The sequence below is a fragment of the Pectinophora gossypiella genome, chromosome 25 (assembly GCF_024362695.1).
Source record: "Pectinophora gossypiella chromosome 25, ilPecGoss1.1, whole genome shotgun sequence".
Taxonomy (NCBI): domain Eukaryota; kingdom Metazoa; phylum Arthropoda; class Insecta; order Lepidoptera; family Gelechiidae; genus Pectinophora; species Pectinophora gossypiella.
The window spans coordinates 8,375,525-8,396,179 of NC_065428.1; the positions used below are offsets into that span (position 1 = coordinate 8,375,525).

The following is a 20,655-nucleotide window of genomic DNA, read 5'->3' on the forward strand; positions in this document are numbered from 1 at the left end:
CAGTTAAATTTAACCTTACTATTTGGTTAACTGGTTAGCAGTAATTGCTGTATTGTTTGGGTTGTGAATCATGGGTTTAAATTATGGATGATGGATTATGACCTAAATAGTCTGTGCTGGAAAGAGCTGAAAAAAAAAACCATAATAGAGACTTAAGAGAACCGGAGAAGAAACATGATTAGCCTGGGGGTAAAAAAGGCCAAATCAAAGCAATTCATCTAAGAAAGCAATATTGCAATTTGACATTTGCGCATATAAAAGTAAGTGCGCAATGCAAACAATTGTGAAATTGTGATTAAGTACTAAGTAAAGACAGATCTAAAACTAACGAAAACTTTTTATTTTTTCTATTAACTTAACTTTTTTATGGATTTTAATCAAGAAAATAATAAATAATACTTTATTTCGGACTTTTGTACATCCATAATGGTTAGTAAGGGACTTATACTATGTTAGTAAGCACATATTAAATTAACTCGACACAAACCTAGTGTGAGACATGGATGCCAATCCAATGCCTCACAATGGGACAGTCAAATCTGTCCGGCACCACGTTTAAGAGACTGTTGGAGCTGGTCCGGACCCGGTGCAGTAAGAAGCAGTTTTTTTCCTGATGATGGCATGAAAGCCATCGATACTCAACAAGATCATCATCAGATAATCATTGATAGTCCTTTTTGTCAATTCTAGTAACTTTTGGAAAATTCCACTTGATATTATTAACTTGTATAGCCGAAAAACCTCGGCTCAGTGCCTTAGACACTCTTAAAAAAAACATAAATTGTGAACAATGGGTGTACAATAAGCTGCAAAGGTCCAATCGGTTTCTTGCAAAGTACTTACTTAATAAATTAACTGGTTGCACTTAAGACCTCATGGTTACATGTCGTTTCTGTAATAGACCAAAAACACTTACAAAAAATAAATTTTATAATTATGACGACTAGGACTAATGGTTCACGAATAAATATTTACACACGCAACATTCACGAATAAATATTTTTTTTGTATTTGTATTTTGTATTTTTTGTATTCATAATTTCACCACTGTTTACAAATAATTCGCTGGGCTTAGTGACTGAACTTTTGTTCTTTGATTGTACATTACATACTTACTATACCTACACTCTTGCCTACCCCTTTGGGGATACAGGCGTGATGCTATATGTTGTTAGAAATTCCACATTGAGTCTACTATACATCTCATAACTGCAGATCGGCATACATTTACTCAATTTCATGCTCTATGCGTCTGAACTAATGAATATTTTTGCATACAAATCTAATATCAATGGTTAATTTCTACTTCTGAAGTTTAGTCTATAAGTGTGTTTCATTCTGAGTAGTCGTGTCCGACTAACGCGACTAAAATATCGACTAAAACCCGTTTAGAACTCGACTATTTCGCGACTGAATTGAACTAAACGTTTTTGTGAGAAAATGTTCTAGGCCTTTGTAGTTGAAGTTCGGTTGGTGAGTGTGTTATGGAGTTTTCTGATAAGATTTATAATTGTTTTTTTTATTGCTAGTGATGTAAGGAAACGGATTTTTGTTTTAAAATGATTTTCCCGGTTATGTCGTAAAAACAGACAGTGGTGGGCAATCACTTGTCACTATAATGGCCCCGATTCCCGCACACACCTCCTAATTTTATTTTAAGTTATATCCGTCATTTTCTTATCCGCCGAAAAGGAAAGGGACGGATGATTGTCAACAAGTTAATTTTAAAATGAATGGATAACCCGTGCGAATAAAACAGGCATCTCGCTAGTATGCAATCCGTTTGACGTGCTATCTACTGAACTCTGTCGGGTTATTGGCCGATGTAAAATTTTTAGACGGTTGTTATAGATTTCTGCTTAAAATTTAGGGAGTAAGTACTCGTAAATTTTAAGCAGTTATTTAATAACTAGAGGAACACATTCAATACCAGACTATTTTATCATTTAGGTCGTTTTTAATCTTATAATAAGCTTTTTTACATAAAGTAAGCTTCACATGGAACTCCTTACCTGCTTCCATCAGAGTCGCTACCTTTCTTCAGAGCTTCAAACACCAGTCACGAGCTCATTTTGAATTCTTATGCGGATATTCTTAGGATGTTACTATTATGTTATGATTATGTTTTGTATGTGTGTGTATAGCCTTTTATTTATTATTATAGTTTCTTTAGATTATGGTTAGGTATATATTTAGTAATGTATTAATATTATAATGAGTATATTATTAATATATGTACGTATAGAGCATTTATTATATTAACTTTATTTTTACTTTTAGGTATTTATTTCTTGTTGCACCATCCCGCATCTAAGTTGTTTGTAAATGTTTGTTTCCTTTTAGTGGTTGCCTGAAAGAAATTGCTCCAATAAGGCCGCCCAAATTGTACTGTATTCATGTGTTATGTCTGTTTATTGAAATTTAGTTCTGTGCAATAAAGTACATTTAAACGCACTCGGTCTGCGATTGTTGAAGTTAAGCAACTTTCGCAAAGGCCGGCCATAGGATGGGTGACCACAAAAAAAAGTTTTCATATCGAGCTCCTCCGTGCTTCGGAAGGCACGTTAAGCCGTTGGTCCTGGCTGCATTAGCAGTCGTTAATAACCATCAATCCGCACTGGGCCCGCGTGATGGTTTAAGGCCGATCTCCCTATCCATCCATAGGGAAGGCCAGCAGTGGGGACGTTAATGGGCTGGTGACAAAGACCTTGTATAGAATAGACGGATAATATTTTAGAGTGACGATCAAACTATCACAGCTCTCTTTCTTCCCTATGGCAACAATCTCTGTGGAAAAAAGAAACAAACATAGACAAACACCGCTGTCTAGAACGTCAGTGTTTACCGTTTTGAGATGTTGTGGTAGTCAGCTGGATACCAAACCTGCCGTTAGTTTTTTGGTGTTTTGGGACATTATTTTAACTTTTTATATAAACAATCTGTGAAATAGTTATTCATTATGAACCATGGCTTGCGTAGCTATTGGTTGTGAGAGTAGAATGGGTGTTATAATGGAGAACGATCAAACAATGTCTCACCATGGGCAAGTTATCGACCACATAATACATGTTTGTGTGCAAGAAATACATTACCTGGTCTGGTTTTTGTAAAGTTTATTGAGCCCTAAACACGATGCAGACGTATATTTTCAGCAAAGCCGTCACATTTGTACAAATAATTGATTTCACATTTTACGTTAATCAGCTTTGACAGATCATGTACCCAAAGTATTATAAGTAGTGTTGTCCTTTGATATCGATAACATAATATTATGTTTGAATGTAACATCTACATGTTGCGTTATTCTATTCACGTTTAATTTATTTTTCGACCTGTTTCCGATTTGGATGAAGATTACATAAAGATATTGTATTTTCCAGATTTCCTAAATATCCTAATTTACGAAACAAGAAATTAAGAAACAATTAGATTCAGACCATGAAACGAGATAATTCTCTCTTCTGAAGGACGCCTTCTCCTTATTTAAGCCTGTGCTAATTAAATTTCGATGTACCTTGCTTTCTATCGAGCAGGATACCAAACAAAAATATTACATAGAGATGCAGTACCAACAATATTCACTCACATATCTCACATAAGGTGAGTTTAAGTTTAGTTATAAGTTTATAGATAAATTTGCAGCTATTTCGTTTTTGTATTCTACATTAGCATGGAAAAAATATTTCAATACAATACAAATATTCTCTATTGCACAAAATAATTAGTATGAATAACTATTTTGGTAATTACCTGTGATTATTCCTTCTATAAATAATTAGTATGAATAACTATTTTTATAATTACCTGTGATTATTCCTTCTATGTGCAATGTGTAAACATGCAATGCTTGTGTATTTGTGTGTTCCACGTTAATATGTGCCATTCTTGCAGGTAAAGTTATAACGACCAGAACCGACACTATACACTTCTAAAGAAAGTGAACAAGAGGAAATATTTTTTTTTATCACCAAAAGTCGGAATTGTTCAGTGCTTCGTAGTCATTGTATTCTAACTATATTGAATAAAAATCTTATAAAGAAGTATTTGCTTTTATTCTTTAATCGCATTGAGATAATTCCCGAAATATACTAGAAGGTCGTCTACTTCTTGTATCGAGAGCCGATTCGATTTCCGGTCAAGTCAATGAAAAACGTGTATTTAATTTTTATAAAAGGGTAGGTATGTGATTTATAGCAACCAAAGGGTGGCCGCAATGTCGTATTAAAATGATACTATAGTATATGTGGACTAGATGGACCGTCCTCGACCTCCTCGGCCATAACACCTTGCGAAATGACATAGATTCAAAAATGATAAATTGACCTTTAACAAGTTTGTCCATGATAATTACGTTGAATAAGTGGTTCTGAATCTGTCACCGCAACGTACGGTTCTTCTTAGGTATCTTTCTATCAGGGTACAAATAGGTATCATTTTAACTAATTTACTTGTGGTTCTACCCACCCAGGTATGGATACTAGGTCGTTATTTCTGTATTTAATTAATCATTCAATTTGTAATGTATATTTTTTTAGATCTTGGACTAACATGAAATATTTAGCCAATAATAATGTCGATAAAGACATGGAACGGCACTAGTGGTTCTGATACAAAAACATATACTATAGGTACGTTTCTATAACAAACCCGCTACACGAGTACAAAAGACGTTACGACGATAGTATATTTATCTCTTTTTAACTTATGACGGCTCACATGAGTGCGAAAGACAAAACCTATGTTTTTCTTTCGTCTTAAATATGCTCCGTCTATTCTATACAAGGTCTTTGGCTGGTGATGATGATGATTTGATTTGATTTGATATTACAGACACCAGTATATGTATACATAATGAAAAAACATCGGGTAGGAGATAGCTTTGTTTTATAAATAATTCATTTGAGATGTGAAATGCGGCAGCAGCGGCTGCTAAATCGATTCTGAACGAGGAATTCATTTCATTTTTCCACACTATCGGCGTACGCGCAATGTTCATTTGATTATCCTACTCTGCTGAAATGGGAATAAAGAAACAACATGGCGTCGCCTTATACAGGGTGTTAGTGACATCGCAACGAAAACTTCGAGGTTCAGATCATGATTCTGAGTTGATATCAAGTGGAATTTTCCGTCGCAAATGTATGGAACTGAAAATAATTAAAAAAAACCTAATTATTCGTTACGATGTTAGTGACACGATGTTAGTGTTAGTGACATCGTAACGAATACTGATACTGAAAAGAATTTTCAGATTTTCATAATTCATGAGAAGAATTATTGATTGTATGAATTTTCAGAATCATGGTCTGAATCATCTCCCTCAGTATTCGTTACGATGTCACATCACCCTGTACAGTATAGAATAAGGAATACGTATAGGACGCAATTCTCCGCTCCCCACCAGCGGCTGAGCTAGGTTTACCTCACCCCCTCGGTCTTACTTTAGTCTTCAATCGTATGTATCAGACATCGCGATTTATCACTTTGCGCATTTTAGCTCTACAGGAATCGCGGCCATAAAGTAGGTACTTATTTTCATCATCATCATCATCAGCCCATTAACGTCCACACTGCTGGGGCACGGGCCTTCCCTATGGATAGATAGGGAGATCGGGCCTCAAACCATCACGCACTTAATACTACTTAGGTACTTATTTTATTTTTATAAAAACAAATACTTATCGATAATTTTGCCAGTTTCCTCCCGCTAATAAGTTGGTGGTTATTGTGGCCATATTATGTCGGTGTGATGGGGCGTGTGGCCTCGTGGTGACGTCACCATGTGAGGTTGGCGCCGGTTGTTTATATGAGACATTGATGTATAAGTTACTATAATAATAATACATGGGACTAGCTATGGATCCACCCATGGTATAAGAAGACCAGGTATGCTCAAAACTGACAGCTAACATTTCAAGGTTATGTCAATTGATGTCATCCGATCCTGCGTTGCCATTTTGTAAAAAATAAATTACCCACGACCATTGTTTATATATTTACTTTGCAAGGAAATTTTGAACATTTAGTAAAAGAGTTACTTACACTTGTGACTAAATATAATTAAATACATTAGTCAGTAATTCACTTAATTTTCAATACTTACTTAATAAAATTTACTTCCTTGGAATGTTGGAGATACCAATTGAATGGTAACACAGTGGTAACACATACGTCATCAATAGGATAGCAATGGCAGCATGTCATAGGATTGAGTATACCTGGTCTTCTTATACCATGGACATCCACCCATCCAACGGAGGAAAACATCGTGAGAAAACCCACATTCCCGAGAAATGTATTTTCGGAGGTATGTGACCTAACCTGTATTGGGCTGGTTGTACGGTACTAGGTGCACCGAACTTGTATTAATTTGATTGTCGCACTGTTGTGGGTCCACTAATGCACTACTTCAATAACACGCACTGGTTATTACTGTTAATTAATATTTATTGTTAATTAATTGAGGAGCACAATGTCGTTGTTGTAATGGTTCGTAGCAGAGAGAGAGAGACAATTATTGCCATATTAAAATAATATAAAAAAGTAAATTTGTTGGGTTGCCAACATGCTGCGCCCCACGGAATGCGAATCTACGTACTAATATTTACCTAGTTATATGTATATTACATTATCAATATAGGCACTTAACTGTACTTAGATCACGTTCACAATTCAAATGTAACTTAGACCATTTTCACAAATCAATTGTTATTAGAATAAGTATGTAGTTTTAAATAACATAAAAGTATACACATATGAAATGCACACATCAAAGACAAGTAAAGGTACACAAGTAAATTAAATGTGTGAAAATAGAGAGCTCTAACATAATCTGTTACAACACAGAGCTACTTATGTATCTTTATTAAGTACAACACATACTTATTTCTAAAAAGGATAAGTCAATATTTCTTAAAATAAGAGTAAACAATAAGTAAATACCAAATTTAAGAATGTTTTCTTTTCGTACTTATTGTAACTTAACTTATAGAAGTATAAAATATTTTTAACTTAAAATTATAGTATAACATAGATGGCAAAAGCAGATAAATTCGAGCTATCGTCGAAGAAAGAATTAGTCGAAGGGTAATAAACATATACCTGAAGGTGAGCGACTATATACTTTACCATTGGAGGTGGTTACCTCAAGTGCTCGCACTTTGCCATCGTTGCCAGGAAAAACCTTAGAAATACGCGCCAGTGGCCAATACAGAGGTGGAGAGTTCGCCTCTTTCAATAATACCATTTTTCCTACACAAATGTTAGGTAAATCGTCACGCCATTTTGGTCTAGATTGTAAAACGTTTAGATATTGCCTGTGCCATACCTTCCAGAAGGACTGTTTCATATTTTCTACTACTTTCCAAAATTTAAGCCTATTACTAGGGACTTCTGAAATGTCTGGCTCAGGATACGAGGTGAGTGGACAACCCACAATAAAATGACCCGGCGTGAGGTAACTGAAATCAGAGGAATCCGATGAACACACGGGCATTAACGGACGTGAGTTTAATATCGACTCTATTTGGCATATAACCGTATGAAGCTGCTCGTAAGTAAGTATACTCTTTTGCAGTGTTCTTTTTAAATGATACTTCATGCTTTTCACTGCAGCTTCAGCGAGGCCAGCAAACACGGGCGAGTAGCTAGGTGTGAAGTTAAATTTGATACCAATTTGTGATGAATAATTTTGCACCTGTGTTTGATGGCTCGTTGAGCTGTTAAGCTTGTGCAAGTCAGCTAGATGGTTAGCCGCGCCTTTAAAGGCACCTCCGTTGTCGCAAAAAACTTCAGTGGGCATAGCACGTCGTGAGATAAATCTCTTAAAACACGCTAAGAATGTGTCTGTAGATAGGTCAGAAGCCACTTCTAAATGTATAGCTTTTGTAATAAAGCAAACAAATACGCAAATGTAACCTTTTGTGACTAATGCTCGTCTGACTCTAGAATTTTTAATTTGTACCGGCCCAGCAAAGTCTATCCCGACAACTTGAAAAGCTCGGGAGGCGGTTACGCGCTGCTTAGGCAGCGAACCCATCAGCTGCTTTGCACAAGCTGCTTTCATCCTGAAACAAGGTAAGCATGAATATGTTATTTTCTTGATTTGGCGCAAACCATTAACGAGGTAATATTTTTGATTTAATTGTGATAACAATAGCTTAGGGCCAGCGTGAAGCATTCTAAGATGCTCATGGTATATTATAAGGTTGGTTATTTTAGAACCTTTGGGCAATATAATAGGATGTTTTTGGTTGTAAGGTACTGCAGAGTTATGAAGCCTTCCTCCTACACGTAACAAGCCTGTATCGTCAATAAAAGGGTGTAGAGGTTTCAGAGAGCCTTTGACGTTCTCACCTTTATGCAGTGCACGTATCTCGTCCTTACAATAATATTCTTGTTCGTGCCTAATCAATATACCTAGCGCTTGCCTTAATTCGTCGCTCGATATGTGTTTCGATCGAGATTTAATATTACCTGGCTTGCAATTGTTACAGAAGCGTATGACGTATGCTAAAACTCGCGTCATTTTATTCAAATCTGAATATTTTTCTACTAACTGAAAAATTTGTTTTTCTTTCAGGGTGCAGAGGACCACGTCGGCGGAGGGGGCGGTAAGAGCATCGTCGTTGCCGCGCGGAGAAGCTTCGCGGTCGTCGTCACCCAACTCAGGTAAGTTCTCCGTATTTTTAGGTATATTAGCATTAAATATGTACTCCCTTTGTTTCAGAAAATCTGGCCCGTCCCACCACATACTGCAGGAAGGAAGTTCTCGCGGGTCCAGACCTCGGCTGATGTAATCTGCGGGATTCTCGTGTGTGTCGACGTAGCCCCAGCGCCATCTCTTGGTCAACTGTTGAATGACTCTTACCCTGTTCGATATATAAGCTTGTAATTTTATTACATTTGTATAAATCCACGACAAAGCTATCTGTGAGTCAGAAAATAAATAGACGTCATCAATTTTGAGTTTTATTTGCAGTGTATCATACACTTTACGTGCAAGTCGTGCTAATAACAAGTTAGCATTAAGCTCAAGACGTGGGATTGTTAGTGACTTCGTGTGTGGGTTTATTCTGGACTTCGAACAGAGTAAGGACATGGTAACATTACCTGATTTGTCTTCTACTCGTAAGTATAAGCAGGCACCGTAGCCTGTGCTGCTTGAAGCGTCGGCAAAGCCAACGAGTTGCACGGCTTTTGCGTCGCTCGGCACCTGTATGTTCCTGTCTAAAAGAATTGGTTTCATAGCGGCTAAGCTGCTTGCAAAGTCAGCCCACTCACCCTTTAGCTGTTGCGGTGGGTCGGAATCCCAACCTATTTTCTCGCACCACAACTTTTGCATAATCGCCTTCCCCCTAACAATGATAGGTGAAATGAAACCTAGTGGGTCATAAAAGCTAGCAATGTGACTTAGAATTTGTCGCTTTGTTACCGCTCGAGACAGGCTTTCGGGAGATTTTATGATGAAACAATCTTTTTTAGCGTCAATTGTCAAACCTAAAGCTTTTATACTATAATTTTCTTTTTGCAGTTCGATCATATCTACCTGTCTTTTTTCCATGGGTATGTCAGCCAAAATAGTTTCGCAATTAGACGACCATTTATGCATTTCGAAGCCACCCAAACTAAGCAAACCTGCAAGCTGTGCCTTCGCTTCCAATAAAATGGATAAATTTGAACTTGAATACAAAATGTCATCAACATACACACAGTTTTTAATGATAAATGAAGCTAAAGGAAAGCTGGTTTCGTGCAAGTTCGCTAGTTCAAGCAGACATCGTGTGGCGAGGTAACTCGAGGTTTTTAGGCCGTATGTAACGGTATCTAGCCGAATAATGTTAATAGGCTGATTAGGTTGATCACGCCATAAGATGTTCTGCAATGATGCATGCTCAGGGTTGACTAGAATGTTTCTAAACATCTTTTTGATATCCGTGTTGAACGTAAAATCTCCAATTCTGTATAATAAAATTATTTCAAAAAGATCCCTCTGTACCACCCCACCATTGAGTAAGATATCATTGAGGGAAACCTTCTTTTTCGTTTTCATAGATCCATCGAATACAACGCGAGTTCGTGTTGTTTTACTACTTTCATTGATTACCGCGTGGTGGGGAAGGAAGTAGATTGGATCTGTGTTAAAATTTAATGATTTAAAATCCACAAAATGTGCATGGCCCAATTCCACATATTGGTGGATGAAGTTTTGGTACTCTGTCAACAAATTAATATTTTTATGAAGCTTCTTTTCAAGATTTAAAAATCGGTATAGCGCCAAATCAAAGGAATCCCCTAGAGTCGCATTAATGTCATGTATCGGCACTTTCAAAGGTAAATCTACTGTAAACCTATCATTCTCCAATTTTACAGTTTTTTGAAAATGCTTTTCTACCATATCATGCTCAGATTGTGTTTCAGTAAAGATCTCTGGCACTTTTTCGCTATCCCAAAACCTTGCGATAGATGTCTCTACATCAGAAGAACATTTTGTGCATAAAAGTGAAACAACATTCGTTACCTCAGATTGGTGAGGCAAACAGCCTCCAATAATATGACCAAATTGTGTATTAAGTATACAAGGTACGCCCTCCTCCCTCTGGCTTGGCTGCGACGCGCTGGTCTGCTCAGACGACGGCGGCAGGAGACGCGCTGACTGCGTGCGCGGCGGCGGGGCCGCGCAGTGAGCGCAGGCAGCAAAGCTCGGCGTCTCGCTGCTCACCTCCGCCGGAAGCAGCACCTGGAAAAACACGTCCGCCCCTATTAACATATGTATGTCAGATGGTTTATAATATTCATCATCGGCCAGCTGGAGGTATGGGGGAATATCAATAGTTGATGGTTCAATCCTGGTCTGTGGTAATTGGCATGTTATGGTGTCGACTACATGACAGTTAATGGAAGTCGTGTATGGCGTTTTTAATGAATGAATGTCAAGGGAGACAGAGTACTTTATCTTATTTTTATTATTCGTGACACCTATAATATTAGTGGAGTCTTCGGTAGGTGTCAGACCCAGGACTTCAATAGCCTTGGTTGTAATTAATGAGGCCTGAGAAGCAGAATCCAAAATGGCCTTTATATGGACTTCTCGGCCGTCTCGTGCATATAATTTTACTCGAGCTGTGGGAATCAAAACATTTGAATTAGTGCCTGACATCATAATTACTGGCTCCTTTTTGTCCTCGTCTCGATGCAGCAGTGTGTGATGGGCCTTTTTACATACACTGCATCGGAAATGAAATTTACATTTACCAGTATGCAAGTTCAGGCAAGTGTTGCACAGCTTGGCTTTCTGAGCAAAAGTTATTCTGTCTGCTGAAGGCAGTAATTTATATATTTTGCAAGAAAATAATATAAAAAAGTAAATTTGTTGGGTTGCCAACACTGGTTTTCCCTTTACAGGTTGGAAGATCAGACAGGCAGTCGCTTCTGTAAAAACCGGTTCTGTCAAATCTTTAGGATAGTTAAGCGGACCCTGTGAAAAAAGGGACAATGCTAGGGCGATAATGATTCCTAATTTCAATCCTGGTAAAAATTGAGAGATTTTTACCTGCATTGAAACTAACTAGTCCCTTAGCGGGATTTGGGTGGTGCGGAGCAGACTCAAAAAATACATTTAGAAACTAATTTGAGCCATTGGGCAATGGTTGGCAGACCTAGGTCAATGTGTAGATTTTCATTGCGAAGGAACCACGGAGCTCCCGTGGCTTTCCGCTTGAAACAATTTTGTATTACCTGTAGACGGTGGATAGGTCATAATCGGACGGACGCAAGTAGTGTAGATTTTCACCTTATTCCTAAGGGATAATTTATTACGCTTGTTAAGGAGACAATGAAGACGGCCCATTACAAACGCGGCGCGTAAACTAACTTGTATTTTTGCGAGGTTTTGTAACGAAAATTCACATACAAATGTGTTTTTTTTGTTTTCGCTATGCCTTGTACTCAGCTCTGCTCACCCCGTTAGTGGTTACTGGCGTGACTTTACATGCATGCATAGTTATTTTAATAATGTTTTTGCATGTGTAATCAGTTGTCGACAACCGCGGCTTGGTGACCCGTTCGTTTCATTATAAAATTTGCGGACAGTGTTATCATGGGTGACGTCATTTTAAAGGTCGACACATCGACCGACTCACTACTAGACTCTTTATCACATAATTTACAACTGAATTTACTGTTGTAGCTTCGGATTAAAATAGAAAATTATTGAGTAAATAGAGGGGTTAAAAAGGTCGCAATTCGTCGCGCATATAAAAGTGAGTGCGCAATGCAAACAAATGTCAAATACTTAGCTTACTTAGTCAAATAGGTAGCCATACAAGTAGGTATGGGTATTAGTGACACCGTAACGAGTACTGAGGGGATGATTCAGATCATGATTCTGATCTGAAGTGGATATCAAGTGTAATTTCCTGTCGGAAATATCATGAAATTTTAGTGCCTTTTAAATTATTATCCGTTCCATATTTTTGCGACGGAAAATTCCTCTTGAAGAATCATGGCCTCAATCACCCCTCAAAGTTTTCTTTACGATGTCACTAACACCCTGTATTGTGGAAGTATCTTCATAAATCCCGGATTACAAACAAATTACTTAACTATTTATAAGAATTTTAGATCTGAGACTGTTATTATATGCCGTAAACCAAACCGTAATTGCTGTGACCTTAGCTTTTGTTTTCAATTTCGCGAACTCACGGCAACCTTACAATACAATAAGGTACAATAAACATACAACATTGTACCAAACTGGTTTGAAACACTGTATTGTTAAGGGTACGTTATTTGCTTTTATGATATGATTTTATGATATGATTGGTGCTGTACTTTCTAAAGAGCAATCCACATAATAATATTTTTTTTCTGCGGCGCGGGCTGCCGATAAAACAAACCAATGACAATGTACTGAGCGTTCAGGGCCTGTTCACACTAGCGATTTGTCCGGCGATTTTTCAGCGTTTTCATGGCGAAATCTCGGTGTGAAGTTGAGTGATAGAGTGAGAAACAGTGTGATAAGACAGAGATGTGGTGTAAAAGACGATATAGTGACTAAGATTGAGAAGGGAATGCTAGGTTGGTATGGACACGTAGAGCGGATGAAGGATAATAGAATTGCAAAAGCGGTATATAAAGCGAAAGTTGATGGTAGGGCTGGCAGAGGAAGACCGAGAAGGACTTAGAAAAGGTTCAATACGATCTACTCTGAACCGGCGTGCGTGTATGAAGCGATTGATGAATGTGGAGGAAGCAAGAGAAGTGTGTCAGGATCGAAGCAAATGGAATTCTATAGTCTCTGCTTACCCCGGTGGGAAATAGGCGTGAGTTTATGTATGTATGTAAATATCGTAAATTATCGGAATCGTATCGTGTTTTACGACATTGTGATACATATCGCGAAATCGTAAAACACGTCTTCTATCTTCTAGTCACTGTCTGCCAGTCTAACCTAAGTCTGTCTAGACGATGACCTTACAATTGTGGCCGACGTGCAGTTCCCGGGAATTTTCCCAAAGTGGGAATGTTCCTTTTTTTTGACGTGACTTATTGTAGATTTACCGCAGATGGCATGTGTCTTTGAGCACCTTCATCAACGTTAGAAAGAAGCAGCTACATTAGAATGTCAAATTTTCCTTCAAATCTGTCTGTCTTGCAATCTATGAGGGCTAATTACTTAGTTTTATGCCCGTATTAAGGGTACTTTTTTGGATGTTCATTAGACCACCAATATTTCTTAAAAATATTGAGAATCTCAAAGATAAAAAAAAATAATAATAATTTATTGCCAAAAAAGTGGGTACAATTATTTCCTTAAACATAGCTTAGTATTAGACACAGATATACTGTAGACGACAGGTCGACATGGCAATTCTCTAGTGACGTGACGTTTTCAATATCGATATATTTTTATTATGTATGTAACAAAATGTGAATAAAATAATACCACGTTTTCATTTAAGTTAATATTTATTCATCTGAATCATCTAACATATCGATTGACAGTAACAATTATTTTTCCGTTCAATGTCACAATTTTCTAACACTTTTCTAGCTAGTTCTCGAGCTTGAGAGTGAATTATTGTTTTTTTTTGCTTGAACACGCGACGAAGATGCAACCGTAGCCATTTTTAAAACACAATAGTAATAAATTATGTGAGCGAGATTATAATCGGTAAACGCGGTCGATACGGACTTGTGCGACACTAAGACTAAGACGCCGCGGGGACTGTGCGGGTGTGTGGAGCGACCCCGCCTCCGCGGCTCACCTCATGCCCCGATTGCCATGTCGTCAACATTAGATAGGTAGGTACCATAGCTGACTAAGTATAAAAATACTTGTATTACAGCCTATGATGCCTCTCCTGGATATATATGTTACGTTAAGCTACCTAGTATACATACTTATGTTAGACTATTGTTGTTTAACTTTAAATAAGTTTTGCGCCGTGTTACTGCCAGGAATGTTCCCAAAGTGGGAATATTCTGATGACACATCACTGATTGTGGCCTTAGGCCATGTGATTAATGCGGTCGTTAGTTCACCTTCACAGTACCTACTAGTTTGCTGGTAATGGATATGGTCGAAAATGTTAGACTTCGTTTAACATGGGTTGTGGATTTTGTTCATTGTTATATCTACCTAGTCTTTTTTCTCGTGTGGGTTGTGAGGTAGATTACCAACCTCATCAACCCTGGTGTCAGGGTTACTATTGAGCCGCCAAAGGCCCCTGACATGGCTCATATACTGTAACGACTACTATCTAGTGAACATTATGTCATTCATTCATCACCAGCCCATTAAAGTCCCCACTGCTGGGGCGCGGGCCTTCCCTATGGATGGATAAGGAGATCGGGCCTTAAACCACCACGCGGGCCCAGTGCGGATTGGTGGTTATTAACGACTGCTAATGCAGCCGGGACCAACGGCTTAACGTGCCGTCCGAAGCACGGAGGAGCTCGAGATGAAAACTTTTTTTTTGTGGTCACCCATCCTATGACCGGCCTTTGCGAAAGTTGCTTTACTTCAACAATCGCAGACCGAGCGCGTTAACCGCTGCGCCACCGAGCTCCTCAACACACATTATGTACATATTTAATATGTTTACTAAACAAGTTCGGCCAAGTGGGTAATGTCATTTGGACCTAAAGTAAAATAAGTCAGGTCAAAAAAATACAAGGAACATTTATAAGCGCACGACTATGAGGTAACATTCATCGCAAGATGAACTAAGTATCCACACCTCACCGAGCTTTCTGTTTTACCAACATCATGGTGGTGAGCCGTATTTTTTTTTAAATAAAATAGATTCGCGTGTGACCACAATCTCACCTGATAGTAAGTGACGATGTGGTCTAGGATGGATCACGCTAGCAAATGCCTATAATAATCTAAAATAATTAATCATAACTCTTATAGTTAAGCTCAGTTAGGTTAAGCTTTCTGTTACTAACATAATATGGACTAGTTTCCAAAATACATATTTTGAATTTGAATTTTATAATGAAAACCACATACCTAAGTGCCTTTTTTAAAAGTCAAATTCAATGTGATTGCGCATATAAAAGTAATTGTGCAATGCAAACAAATGTCAAATTGCAATATTGCTTATTTCGATGAATTGCTTCTGTCGCACACAGATGTTGTGCTCTGCCTGATGTGTAGAGGATGGTAAAGAATACAACGACTTTGAGTTGACCAAGTTCTTTTATTAAATAATTAGACACACACAATTATATTGTACGTTATTCACAGTACGTTGAACGTAGAAGAAGGAAAAAACCGCCCTAGAGCAATAAGGCCGCCCAAATTGTACTGTATTCATGTGTTATGTCTGATTGTTTAAATGTAGTTCTAGTGTAGTTGTAGTTAATAAAGTATATTTGATTTGATTTGATTTGAAAAAAGTATTGCCATTTTTATGTATAAAATGTAAAAAAATATAATTTGTTGGATGTTGCCAACAGCTTCGATGTAGCCTTTTGAATCTCTCTGAACTCGCAAGTGGTGGAATCATCGCTCTATTCGATTTATTTATTCACTCAATAAACATTTGTACTAGTTTTTAACGTCGGAAATAATACAAGTTCATGTTAGTATGAATCATGGTGTTAAATATAGATATACCTGCTTACATAAAATCATACTTATTCTAGTTGTGGCAGGCAGATAACACGGAATTCCAAATAAAAAAAAAAATACAAATGTAGAATAGGTACAGTTATGAGCAATATCATGTACCCACTTAAGGACTCTGTCGCACTAACATATTTGACATTTAGTGAGACTTACTGTTCAATTTGTCAAAAAAGATAATGTGACATGGTACCAAAGTGTATACAATACATTTTAATGCTCGTGACCGTACTTAGTATTAATAATTATATCTACTTCTATCATGTGGGTTGCGAGGTGGAATACCAACCTCATCAAACCTGGTGTCGGGGTTATTACTGAGCCGCCAAAGGCCCCTGACATGGCTCATGTAACGACTACATACTTACGTCAGTAAGTAGTAACCGGGACCGATTAACGTGCCTTCCGAAGGACGGATCATCTTACTTTCGGATTTCAGACCTGATTGTCTGATGATGATGATTTTGAACATTTTCGATGCGAACATTTTCGTAACAGAGTTACCTTCGCATTTATGGATATTCGCGTGACCTATTTAACGACGCCATGGTTTTGCGAAAGTCTATAAGTAATGAGGTCATGTCTAGACATAGATCGAAATCCAGGCTGACTCACCCGACATTCGAGGCTCAGACTGAATCACGCCGACATCAGAAGAAATATTACATTATATTTGTTTGCCTGACGCGTGGCTCACTTCGCAGACGACCTTTGTGCTGACGATCCGGAGGTCCCGGGTTCGATTCCTGGTGGGGAAATATCACAAAAATTACTTTGTGGTCACTAGTTTGGTTAGGACATTACTGGCTGATCACCAGATTGTCCGAAAGTAAGATGATCCGTGCTTCGGAAGACAGGTTTAGCCGTTGGTCCCGGTTACTACTTACTGATGTAAGTAAGTAGTCGTTACATGAGTCATGTCAGGAGCCTTTGGCGGCTCAATAGTAACCCTGACACCAGGGTTGATGAGGTTGGTACTCTACCTCACAACCCGTACGATAGAAGAAGACTTCGCAATATCATCTTCTTTCTTCTGTAAAAAACCGGACCCGTCAAATCGTCTAATAACGTTAGGGTGATGATTTGTCATCGAAACGAAAGAGGTTTTTTTTTTGACGTGACTTATTGTACATTTGCCGCAGTTGGCATTAACTACTTGGCAGGACAAATGCTGAGGGCTCTCACCCGGTACAATGTTTAAGACAACGGGCAGATAACACGGGTGCCAAGTTGGGCGCGAACCTCGGCTCAGGGCGTCGTCTGAGAGGAAAAATATTTGAAAGAATTAATCGACCCTAGTGGGTCGATAGCGATAAGCGCTGATTGAGGGAAGTCGTCGACCACGCCGGCGGGGTCGTTATCGGGGTCCGACACGAAAAAGGGATTTAATAGCTTGTCTACCCACTCCACTAGGGACTGTGGACGTGAGTGTACTCGTTAATCATTGGCAATGGTCTAATGGTCCCAACAACGATTGTATGGTTATGGCCACAATTGTTTCAACTTTGTATGGTCTATTGGTCATAGTCGATTGATCAGATGCATGTATGACAAGGTTGCCATCTATATGCTAATTATAGTCATACATTATAACATAACACATAGCATCACGCCGGAATCCCCGAAGGGGTGGGCAGAGTATACACGGTTAGTGACATCGTACCAAAACTCAGGGGGATGATTCAGACCATGATTCTGAGTTAATATGAAGTGGCATTTTCCGTCGCATAATTCATGAATTTGTTTTGTTTTTTTTTTATTTTTTTTTAGTTTCACACTTTTTCGACGTAAAATTCCACTTGATATTAACTCAGGATCATGGTCTGGATCCCCCTCAAAGTTTTCGTTACGATGTCACTAACACCCTGTATGCACCCACTCCTCGCCATTTTGAATTTGAATTTATAAATTTTTGAATTATGAATTTTAGAATTTTTGAAGTTTAGAATTTTATATTTTTCCAAAATCCAGGAAACATCTAGGTACATCATTATACTCGCGAACACATTCCATATTAGGGTGGGCAGAGCCGAAAGGCTCTCCAGAAATGGATGTAATAGTTTCCAGCGGTTTATCATATCATATAATATCATCTGAGGACTTTGTACGAAAAGTGGCTGCATCTTCTATCGTGTGGGTTGTGAGGTGGAATACCAACCTCATCAACCCTGGTGTCAGGGTCATTATTGAGCCGCCAAAGCCCCTGACATGGCTCATGTAACGACTACGTACTTACATCAGTAAGTAGTTACCGGAACCGACGGCTTAACGTGCCTTCCGAAGCACGGATCATCGTACTTTCGGATAATCAGGTGATCAGCCTGTAATGTCCTAACCAAACTAATCCGGATTGTGAGCCCAATGCTCAACCACTGGACCACGGAAGTCGTTAATAAAAGTGTTAAACAGTATTATTTTCTTGTTACAGGATTCGAACAGCAAATGAAGACACAATGATAACACGACAGACACCACGATAGGATACGAACGAACGAGCCTTAACCAGACTAATAATAACATGTGTTCACTAATTAATAAATAAACAATAAATTAAATAAAAAAAACAATTTAATAAATTAAATTCTTAATTTGCAACGCGCTAAATAAACAATTAAATAATTTGTATAACGCGCTAATAAACAAAAAAATAATTTATTACGTCTAAATTATAAAATAAATTCAAAATTTAGAACGCGTGAATTCGAAAAACAAAACACTTCATTTCAAATTTAAATTCCGCGCGAACATTCAAACGGCGCGCGAGAGCCATAGAGTTGGAAAGGGATAGATAGCTGCGTCCGAAAATAGACGATTCAAAATAGAAAAAAAATGGGTGGCCCAGAGTCAGTGGGCGAGAGTGCGGCGGGCGGACAGACCGCCCCGTGGTGGCGACAAACATGGAAAACTATGGCTGACCTCGCCGAAGCCGTCGACGACCTCATCTGCAGCTTCGACTATATGGACACAGCCATGGACAACCTAGTCATGCTGATCTTCATATGGATTCTCTTCTCCATCGTGCTGCTTGGCATAGCCAAATGGGCCTACTCCCGCTTCGGGAAGAAACCAGCGGAGGTGGAGAAGCCGAAAACGACGGAGGAAGCGAAGAAATCCACCGCGAACGAAATCATTAACAGTGCTGATACTGTGCTGGCTACGTCTGCTAAGGTCAAGAGTGCTTCGTTCAACTATAAGCCGCCAGCGAAGCCCGCGGGTTACGTGCCCCCTTCTCCGGCGAATAAGCGACGAATGGGCCGCATGTCTCCAGGTCCTGAACAGCTGACGACTAAGAAGCACCAGAGCATAGTCATCCCCACCTGCACCGGACCTGACGCCCCTAGTGTCCAGTGGGTTAACGATCTATTGACGTGGTTATATAATGATTTGGTTATTGTGAATGAGCTAGTGCAGCAATGGATTGTGTCCATGAACGAGTTCGCCAAGAAATCCGTCGAGGAGGTGAGTTTAGCTCTTTTTTTTTTAATAACATAACCATACGTACACTCACGCCTATTTCCCAGGGTAAGGGGTTTGGGTAAGCAGATACTATAGATTTTATGAGTAAGGGCCCTGTGCCGAGGTTTTTCTTGTAGCTTTTTTTCCCTGGCTGTACAGGTTGTGTGGAGCTGCAGTAGTTTTAGGCGGATGAGACGTTCGTTATGTAAAAAATGACGATTCAAAGTGTAACTATGTTACCTATTGAATAAAGATAGTTTTGAACTTGCATTTGAATTAACTAACAAACAAAAAGTTTTTTTTTAATTAATTTTTAAATAATTCAATTAGAAATGTACCTATTCACAGAAGCCGTAGTGTGACGTATGCATAAACTCAATTTCAAAAATATCTTTGTTCATTAGGTAACTTACACTTTGAAACTTGAATCATCAATTTTTTACATAAATATATTTTTTCTTGAACCTCTCTTCCGCCTAAGACTACTGCAGCTTCTTACAATTTTTTTTTTTTTGTTTTGGTTTTCCCCGAAGGGTAAGGCAAAGGGAACTATGCCCATACAGCCATGTCTTACGTATTTTTTTTCTTGATGAATAATGAAATGATGAAAGGTGATGATGATGAAACCTAAGCCCCCACCCTCGGAGTAGACTCCTACTCCGAACCCCAAACGAATTAACTCAAAAGTCCGCATAAACTTTCGAGTTATGAAGCGGCTTCCTGGCACGAAACGAAAATAGGCAGATACACTTTGTTCCTTGAATACTCCAATATAATAACACTCGCGAATGTCTTCCGACTAACTTAATGCGATCATTAACCACAAAACACCACTTCGTATTAATTATTTAGATCATTCAATGAAGAAAGCAACTGTCCCGTTCCCGTTTCCCGCCAAAAAGCCGCAGCTTCTTACAACCTGTAGGTATAGCCAATTGAATTAGCCAATGGAGTTGGTTTAATTATGGCAACGGTATAACAGATGCTATGCCACAGTTACGGGTACAAATACAAATCTTTATTGGTAACGTAAAACAACTACTTACATGCTTTTGAGCATTAAA

The 20,655-nt window shown here is 38.5% G+C and overlaps 2 protein-coding genes across 8 annotated transcripts in view; both read left to right on the forward strand.

Annotated features, from left to right (window-relative positions):
- Positions 1-20,655, forward strand: part of LOC126378032 (mitogen-activated protein kinase kinase kinase kinase 5) — a 189,934-nt gene that overhangs the window by 69,682 nt on the left and 99,597 nt on the right. The gene's annotated exons all lie outside the window — the stretch shown is intronic.
- Positions 1-20,655, forward strand: part of LOC126378056 (C2 domain-containing protein 2) — a 74,798-nt gene that overhangs the window by 9,676 nt on the left and 44,467 nt on the right. For 6 of the 7 annotated variants that reach the window (XR_007568031.1, XR_007568030.1, XM_050026162.1 and 3 more), the window contains exon 2: positions 18,564-19,594. Coding sequence is in view for 5 of the 7 variants with exons in the window: in XM_050026162.1 (XP_049882119.1) it covers positions 18,965-19,594 (630 nt within the window). In the remaining 2 variants the exon portion in view is untranslated. Of the gene's footprint in view, positions 1-1,319; positions 1,474-18,563; positions 19,595-20,655 lie in introns of those variants that run through there. The other variant, XM_050026163.1, reaches the window with a different exon arrangement.